The 9,616-nt window shown below is 30.2% G+C and overlaps 1 protein-coding gene across 1 annotated transcript in view; it reads right to left on the reverse strand.

Annotated features, from left to right (window-relative positions):
• Positions 1-9,307, reverse strand: part of SI (sucrase-isomaltase) — an 84,972-nt gene extending 75,665 nt beyond the window's left edge. Inside the window, exons 1-6 of the mRNA XM_036906253.2 lie at positions 9,243-9,307; positions 6,672-6,789; positions 5,320-5,456; positions 1,523-1,640; positions 1,118-1,227; positions 74-225 (exon numbers count right to left, since the gene is read on the reverse strand). Of these exons, the coding sequence (XP_036762148.2) occupies positions 74-225; positions 1,118-1,227; positions 1,523-1,640; positions 5,320-5,456; positions 6,672-6,789 (635 nt within the window). The 5' untranslated portion in view covers positions 9,243-9,307. The remainder of the gene's footprint in view (positions 1-73; positions 226-1,117; positions 1,228-1,522; positions 1,641-5,319; positions 5,457-6,671; positions 6,790-9,242) is intronic.
• Positions 9,308-9,616: the final 309 nt, after the last annotated feature.

Raw genomic sequence — 9,616 nt, forward strand, 5'->3', positions numbered from 1 at the left:
TAATTCTATGATAATAGAATAAAATTGACCACTTATTTAAACTTATCTAAATGTAGAAAAGATAATGACTTACAAAATTTTGTTATTGCTTTTTCTGATAACTTTGATACTAAATGGATTTTCTTTAACCTGCACATCATACAATGTATCAGAAGCTGCAGTTCCAGTAAATTCTTTTACAAATTGATGAGGAACTTCATATCTGGTATTATTTGCATCAGTAATCTGTAAAGATTTAAACAAATTAGCATATGTGATTCAAAACCATTTTTTAATTTTCCACTTCTGAATTAAGTATTAAATGCAAGTTACAATAAAAAATACATCTAATAATACAATAGATGAGTTATTAATCTAGTGATAAACTTAATTTAAACATTGTTGAATGGCTATGCAAAGAATAAATTGTATAAATTCTTAAGGAATATGGTTATAAAAGTACTATATATAAAATTTTTTCATTGATAAAATTAATGATAGCATTACTAAATGTTGATTCTCAAAAATTAAATTTTTATGGACTTAATTATCCTCATTGCTTTTCTGTGTTCACCCCCTTAAAAATCCTATGAAGATTCTGAATTTTAAGAATCTCTTAATTCTTGTGAAATTGTTGCTAAAAAAGGTAATATACAAGGGATATGGTATTTTCACTTCCAAATCCAGACGACCATACTAGTGAACTACTTGCTAAAAAGCAGCTAGTTTTTTTTTCATCTTGAGTACAACTGATACCAATAAAAAGAACTAGTGAGTAGAAGGCACTTTTATATAGTAAATTAACACCTTCTCAAATTAAATTTTGAACTATTCCTTCTTCATAGTCTGTAGTTGAAATAGTAAAAACACTACTAAAGTTTATTGAGTATTTATTCTTCTTTAGACTCTGTGTCAAATACTTTACCATGACTGTATAGTATTCTCCAAAAATAACTGCTGGAGATTTCTTATGTTATTTGGAGTAGACAACAGGATCAGAATAGAGTAAGTAGTCCAATTAGAACTTGGATTTGCAATAAACATATCTCAAGAGGTAAAATATCTTGGTTAGGATGAAGGGTGTGCTCATAATATGTCTTTTATTATTAACTCTTCTTTACAATCTCAAAAACCAAACCTTGAACCGGAAACGATTGGCTGTCTGATTTTGAGTTGTGAAGAGAACACTGTTAATGTCACTGCCAAATACTGTAGGTGAAGGTATCCTGTTCAATTTGGCTTCAAGTCCTTAAAGAAAGGAAAAAGTTGGCATGGGTGATGACTTTGTTTATAAAGATTAATAATTACTAAATATTTTTCATGTTTTTATAATTTTATTCCTTTATCACAAATAATGACTGTTCAATTTGGAAGATACAATCATATAAAAAATAATCCTTAATATAATCAATTTGACCATTCTTGTGTACAGACTTCCCATTTGATTCTACTTGAGTGTTTTTCCAAAGAAAAATTTAAAACATTTTTTTCATTACATCTAAAATATATTGCATAGGATCCCATGATAGAAAACACTTCTCACCAGTATTTGTACTTTTCATTCCCTCAACATAATAGCCATGGTTATCTGCGAAGAAGCACCAAGGAATAAGAGAGTTATTCCACGGACTCCAGCAGCAACCTCGCTTTGCACAAACTTCCTGATAAAACATTTATAAGAATCATGTGATTAGTACTGTTATCAAACGTGTCAACCTCTATTTTAAAAACACCATTTATTCCAACAAATGCTGAATGAATGCTTGAAAAGCAAACTTATTTCTTCAAATACATATGTTAAAATATCATTTATTCTTTTTGTTCCTGCCACTTGGAAGAAATATAAATATTCGGTTAATTGAATTAATTGCACCATATCAGAGAATGATGCTCAGAATGGTGATTTATCAAATTTACATATTAATACACATTATTGTAAGCACAAGTATGTTAAAGGTTCTAGAACTATGGATAATTATAATCTACTCTGTTGTCAGGTAGTAAAGGCAGAAGAAAGAACTAAGTATTTGTTGAATACCAATTATGTATCTAACTGCAAGCAAGGATATAAAGATTAATATACAGACCTGAATTTAAGCTTACATAAAATGTTTAAGATAGTTATTTCCAGCTATTAGTTCAATGTTCAATTAAACTCTCTAAACTAGTTTATGTGTCAGGTGTTCAACTAGTTATACCTAATGAATTAAGCAAAATATTGAATTCTCAGTAGTTTTATAATTTATATGGAAAGATTACATGAAGTGGAAAAAAGTGATATATGCTTAGATGAAAAGTTGAGCCACATGACGATGTCTGCTAATGTTGGTATAATTAAAAATCTACTTAATATTTAAATTTAATAATATGACACACTTTCCTAAGTTGAACACCTGTGGGGGGTGGGGAGGTTTCTTCGCTATTTGCCTTGAAAAAAAGTAAAATGTTTCTACTTTTAGTAGCTGATGTTATACATGTTAACTTCTCTCCTATAACATAAAATTAAAATGGCATCAGATACACATACACACCCATATACAGACACATACATGTATGTTTTAAATAGGAAAACAACTGAATCTGATACATTGGAGGGTGATTATCTATCAGAATCTAAAGTATGTCTGACTTTGATCAGGCAACTTTCCTTCTAATTATTGTATTTATAGACTTACTTTTAGAAATATAAAGAAATACTTGTACAAGCTGACATTAACAATTTTTTAAATTAAAAGTCAATATTTTTAAAATGATCAAAAATAAAATTAAAAGTATTTTTTAAATGGTACAAAACAAGAAAGTAGAATTAGACATAGATAAACTGATTCAGAAATATGGAAAGGTGCTAAATTTTAAAAACAAGGGAAAAGCAAATTATAGTCACACCTTACTAAAATAAAAAATATATAGTAAAATGGAGTTATATGAAGTTTCTACAAACATTAGTTTCTTAGGGCTATGATAATAACCATGAAAAAGGTAGTTGAATCAACATAAATTTATTCTCTCACAGTTCTGAAGTCTAGAAGTCCCAATTCAAGGTGTTTGCAGAATGTTCTCCTGAAGCTTAGGGAAGAATTTTTCCTCATTTGTTCTTAACTTCTCATGGTCTGGCAATCATAAGTCTTCCTTGGTTTGAAGATACCTTACTTACTCCAATCTCTACTTCCATCGTCACATGACCTTCTTCCCTGTAGCTCTCTGTGTATCATTCCCACCCTTTAATAGGATACCTGTCATTGGATTTATGGCTAACCTTAACTGAATATGACTTCATTTAACTAATTCTGAGAGACCCTATGTTCAGCCTAGGTCATGTTCAAACCTAAGTTTTTGGAGGATATCATTAAACCCATTGCATATATACACCAAAATATTATTTTAGAAACATGTATCTCCATTATTGCTTTTGAAGTATTAATAATTTTGGTTTATTTTGCATAAATTTGATAAATGTTTATGTATATTTGGTCATTCTTCCTATTTTTCAGGTTTTCAGGCATTTTCCCCTTTTACTTTTAATTCCTAATTTAACTTCAATTTTCTTTCTGATTCCTTTGAAAAACTAAAAAGTTAAAAGACATAAATATTCCATCAATAGGCATAAAGTTTAACAGTAAAACACAATAAATTTGTTATGTTCTTATTTTGTATTATTATTATTATTATTTTGTGTGTGTAGAGAGAATTAAATCTAATAATGTACAGTGGGTTGACTCTATACTGTGGACTTCTTGAGGCCCCACAATTTATATGTAGGAACCCTCGATTTGATGGTATTTGGAGAGAGTGCCTTTAAGGATGTAATTAAAGTTGAAAAGGTCCTAAGTACAAGGCTCTAATATGATGAGAGATATCTTACAAGATAAAGAGGAGATATACAGATGCTGTCTCTCTGCCCTCACCCCCTCTCTCACCGAGGGAATGCCATGTGAAGATGCTAGAATACAGATACCTGCACTACAGGAAAAGAAATCTCACAAAAAGCAATCCTGATGGCACTTTGACTTCTGGTGTCCAGAACTGTGAGAAAATAAATGTCTGTTGTTAAAGCCACCTAGTCTGTGTCATTTTATTATGGAAGCCTGAGCTGACTGATATATTCTGGGTAGAATTATAACTGTCTCTTCAATTGCTATTTTAAGTTCATTCTCCTTTTTTAAATGACAAATAGAAAGTATATTGCTGAAATTTGTTTAATTTATGTTTGTTTCACATTTAAAGCAGTCTTTAGAAACCTAACAGGCTGACATTAAAGATGAAGAGTAGGCATCAAAATCTTAATCCATTAGCTTTTCAGTGTTAAGATCCTAGTAGCCCATTTGTTTTGAACAGACATCTGTGGTAAGCTTCAGTCATTCCCTAAGCAGAATATTAGCTAAAAAGAGTATCTGGCCAATTTACCTAGCCTGTCACAGTTAACACTTTATTACCCAGTTTTATCAGTAGGTAGACTCTAAGGACCCACTATTCCTAATTTCAGTCATTTAGTTCATTAGTTATTTTGTGAGCAGTGAAGAGAATGGGTGATGTCAGATTCAGATATGCATATTATAGATAATAATTTTTAATATACCATCTCATAGCTATGAATATTATATGCATACAATAGATATATATATATTAGACATATTAATATTATGATAGATATGTAATATACTATGATTGATATATGCTATAATGTTTACACTACTTAGATGCTGTAATATATTACAGAACTGCATATAATATACAGATGTTGAAAAATGTGAACACACACACACACACACACACACACACATACGCACTCATTGACCTTTATTCACACGTAGGTCATGAAGACAAAAGAAGACTCCACTTAGGGTTACATGAATCCATTCAGCTATTCTTTTTTTCCATTTAAGCTTCTTTTCCCCAATTACAAAATAATAAAAAATAAATAGTAATAATTTTCAAAAAATCAGTGTTACTTTATTTTCCACAAATACTTTTTAAAACCATCATTACAAATACTCCAATGGAGCATAGTTATTCTCTACCAAACATTCTATATTGTCAAAGATTATATGTGTTTTTTTAAGTAGATTTGAGAGGCTAGAATTTCACAAAAGTTTACAAAATTAACATTAGCTTGTTAAACATAGAAAATATAAACTTGTTAATTTGAAGTACAGAAAAGTAAGCTCAATATTTTCTATTATTGATCATCTGTCTATGCAGAACTACAATAAAAAGATAAAGGCTGCCTAACTGATGGCTAGATCTTTAAAAATATGAGATTGATTCAATATTAAAGAATTGTCTTAAAATTATTATAATGTGTATCTATTCATAACAAATACTAAGGGCTTTTTTGGAGACCTGTGTTGGAAATTGTCCTGGAATGCAGTTTATTCTTTCATTGATAGGATCATTTGGGTTACTTGGACATTTTCCAGAACCAGGATACACAGTGGTTGTATGAATCGTAGGTGCAGCTGAAATAGCATCACTAGTTTCTGGAAAAGATCAATAAAATAAAACATGGTATTAAATTAATATTTTCAGATTTAAAAGTAATTGATACAGTAAAAGGACATATAAATCTACATACAATGAAAATAAAAGTAAATTTCCCATTAAAAAAAGACCCACAAATTAAAGTCTTAGTCATCAAAAGATCCAAATGATATTTAAAAATAGACTATGCAGAGCCTTGCTTATTGTTTATTTAGAAAAACAAAATATTTTCACATAAGGTCTTGAGGTAGATTGAAAAGAAACAAAATGCACATTCCCCCAGCACTTGTAATGTGTGTTTTATAAATGAAGAAAAAAGATGGAGACACATGGATGGGAAAAAGATGTCGAGAGGAGACAAGAATTAGAGAATAAAAGAGAAAAGTAGGAGGAAAAAGATACTTGGAAGTGAATAGAAGAGAAAGCAAGGGATAGAATGGAAAATAAATCCCAACTGAATAATAAAGAGGAACTTTCTAGTGATCAGATATGGGTAAGATAAAATTGATTGCTTCACAATGTAGAGAACTTTCAATTTACTGGAGAAAGGTAAAACAAAAGACTGACAGCAGTAGAAAAATGTTAACTAAGGTTAGACTAAAAGATTATTTTCCAATTCTGGGTTGGCCAACAGAGAATGATGGAAAAAAACAGATTACGCAGACCAGAGTAGTTTACATCTACTTTAAATTAGGTTAGAAATATTCAGAAAAAAAGATAAACTGTTCATTCACTGTTCAAGCCTTGTTTCACCTTTCCTACCTATTTTTCTCACACAACCTCTCTCCTTACAAAAAAAAAAGAGAGTCTAGGACAAAGAGGGTATTCTAATATTCCAACCCCTCTTTGCAAGTGTCTGGAAGCCAGAACAAAAACCCAAGTCATCCCACTAAGTAGAAGAACCTTACTGGTAACAGTAGACAACTATTCCACCTTCCAGTAACACCTTGACCCCTTGGCCCCTCTGCTATTTCTCAAGCAACACAATGAGAGGAAGGCCATTAATGTCAAAAGCATATAAATTGTTTAATTACCAGCACTCCTCACTGAAATAACTGGAATAGAATGGATAAAAATGTTGGAGTAATTATGTAAATTACCCAAGATCTTTCTTCACATGTTTCATCTCACATAGATTACTTTTCAAAAATCCTAACTATTAAGGCATAAACTTTATCTTAACCCCACTATAATGTATAAGTATTTTCACATACCTTCAACAGCAGGTGTCTGAGTTGCTAAAACAACAACAAGGGCAATAGCTACAATAGTAACTATAACAAAAAGGACAATCAGAGAGATTTCTAATCCAGTAAATTTCTTCCTTGCCATCTAAGGAAAGAAGAGGAATGTATGTTTAAAATTTTAAATATACAACTATAATAAGCCACCATCATTATCACAGAATTATATACATTCCATTTTTTTCTTTTACTAAGCACAACATAAGCAGAGCTACAGACCTTATCAGTTTGTAATCTAAAATAATATACATTGGCAAAAATGTAAACAACATATGCAATTTTCAATAAAGGGAATGAATTAGTGAGGCACATTATAGAAATGCAGGAAGATGAAAACATAAAGGGCAGAAAAATCTCTAAAGAGGTGTGCCTTGCTCTCATTTTTAGAGCATTTTTCAAGTCAAAGAAACCTCAAACTGGTACTATGTTCCTTAATTCTCATAATTTTCTATGCAGGAGATACCATTATTCACATTTTACTTATTAGGAACTTTAAGCTAAGAGAAAATAAATTATTTTCTCAAAATAAAAAAATACCACTTCTTCTCTATTGTCTACACTGTTTTCCTATAATTGTATTATTGAAAAGAATACAAATATGTGAAAATGAAAATAAATACATAAAATAATATGAGCATAAAATATTGTAGAAAAAACATAAATGAAGTGTATATATGTCTGATTTGCTTTAAGAAAAAAAAGATTTGAACTACATAATCTCCAAGTTCCTCCCTCAAATTGGAAATAAAATACACCAAACTCTCATATCTAAAATACGTATTTATTTTTCAGGGAACATTGCATATTTGAGTTAGCATACAGAGGGTACTTTAATGTAGACTGGGAAAAGCTCCCTCAAAATCATCTTAAAGCTAATTTGTTTACTTTCATTTCGATCATCTCTCTCTCTCTTCTTTCCTAGTCTTCGTGGTCCTATGACTTTTCTGTATTCTGTGATTTTTATGTAAATATTAATTTAATGGCATATTTCTAGATAGGAATGTAGAATTTCCATGGTGAATTCATTAATAAATTGCTGGGTTTAAAATAATTTTTTTTTTGCCTCTCACACTTGTCCTCCTTCCTCTGTAACTATGTCATTTTATATACCCAGTTGTCCAAACCTAAGAACTTTTTTCCCTTTTCCATATCTTTCTACCACAGTAAATCATTCACAAATCCTATTGATTCTACCACCAAAATATTTTCAGAATTGTAACTTCATCCTAACCCCAACACTGCAATATTTTTTTTGGATAACATGTCGTTTTAGTGCACGTGATTTCATCTTTCTTCAATCCTTCCACATCTGCTCTTCTAGATTAGTTTCAATTAATGTCCAGGTCAAATGCAGTGTCTTTTGTGAGTTCTTTCCTACTCTTCGAGGCAGAGTTAATCCAAACTTTTTCCATTTTACCATAGCACATTGCATATCTGTTGCAATTATTTACACATGTATTAACTTCCTCCACTGTATTGTTAGATTCTTAATAGCAAGAATCATGAGAGCAGTTCAGAGCCTGACATCGAGTAAGTACAAGCTCAATTTTTAAAAACTTATGAATTTTAAAGATCAGCATTCAGTTTTAGCATATTCCCTGTTACAAATATATAAGCTATTTATTGCATTGCTAATCTTCAGGGAAACCAAATGTAAGCTAAATTTAACCAAGTGATAAATGAAGCCATTTAGGAAACGAAACCAGTTACTCAATGTTAGGTGAGAAATGACACAGTGTGCTTAGTATTTAACTTTAAATAAGTTTAAGCATCACTTAAAGTTACATCCTGTTTTGGTATCAAGAAGGCAATAAAAAGGACTGTGCTTTTGTTAAAGAAGTCTAAACAATATGCATATTGTTATGAAGCAAACCCTCAAGAATCAGAACAAAATTTATGTACCAAATTAAATTACTCATATAAGTACTCATAAACAATGAGTACTAAAATTATTCATATGCTATTGGTGGTAATTAAGGTGATCATGTTTTGGATCATAGTAATTTTAAGCAAAATATTTTGGTGGAAATTATATATTGATGCCCTTTTTCTGTATATTTATTTTCAAAATGAGTAATACTTTTATTAGATGGTAGGTTGATGACTGATCTTTAAGAGATACTCTAGATAAGGCTGAATGTTTTATAAACATCGCATTCTTCTCTGCATACTTATATTTTCTCAAATAAAATATATTTAATCATACTAAATTAGAGCACTTCTCTATGTTTCAAAGTATTTTTATCTTTATTTTCTTTTATATGAAGTAATTAAGCTAAGCCTGCTATGATTCTACTTAAGTCTGACAAATTATATACAGTGAAAGGCTGGGCAAAAGAAATATTCTCCAATCTTAAAAAAATCAGAAATGTTTCCTCCATTTTTAGTACAAGGAGCTATATATTTAAGATGGCAAATGAAAATATGTTATATTTGCTATTTTAAACAAATGCAAATAGATAGAAATGTTGGTAACATAACTAAGGGAACACATAACTACTTGGAAAGATGAAAGTGAAAAAATATGATCCATAAGCTTACCTTATTTCATGGTCTGTTCTGCTTGGCACGTTGTACTAGAGTTGGGTAGGACTGTGAAAGTAAGGATCAGGGAAAACTGCTCAGTTATATATTGAGCTGCTCATAAATTTTAATTGCACTCTCACCAGCCTATCAGTATTTAATAAACTCCTTTTCAACATGAGATTGTAAAAACCCTGAAAACTGTTTGCATAAATATTTCTCTCTAGAAATCTAACAACTAATAATTGTGCTCTCAAATAGTCTTTGATTTCTGGAAGTTATGAACTAGCCTAAACATAAAAATATTTATTTATATTGTTTTCTTCTCTTTTCAAATTTTCTTTCATTATTTATTTGGATTTTTAAATAACTGTTTTATTTTACTGTGTGGA

This window comes from Manis pentadactyla, chromosome 1 (assembly GCF_030020395.1).
Source record: "Manis pentadactyla isolate mManPen7 chromosome 1, mManPen7.hap1, whole genome shotgun sequence".
In the NCBI taxonomy this organism is placed as follows: Eukaryota; Metazoa; Chordata; class Mammalia; order Pholidota; family Manidae; genus Manis; species Manis pentadactyla.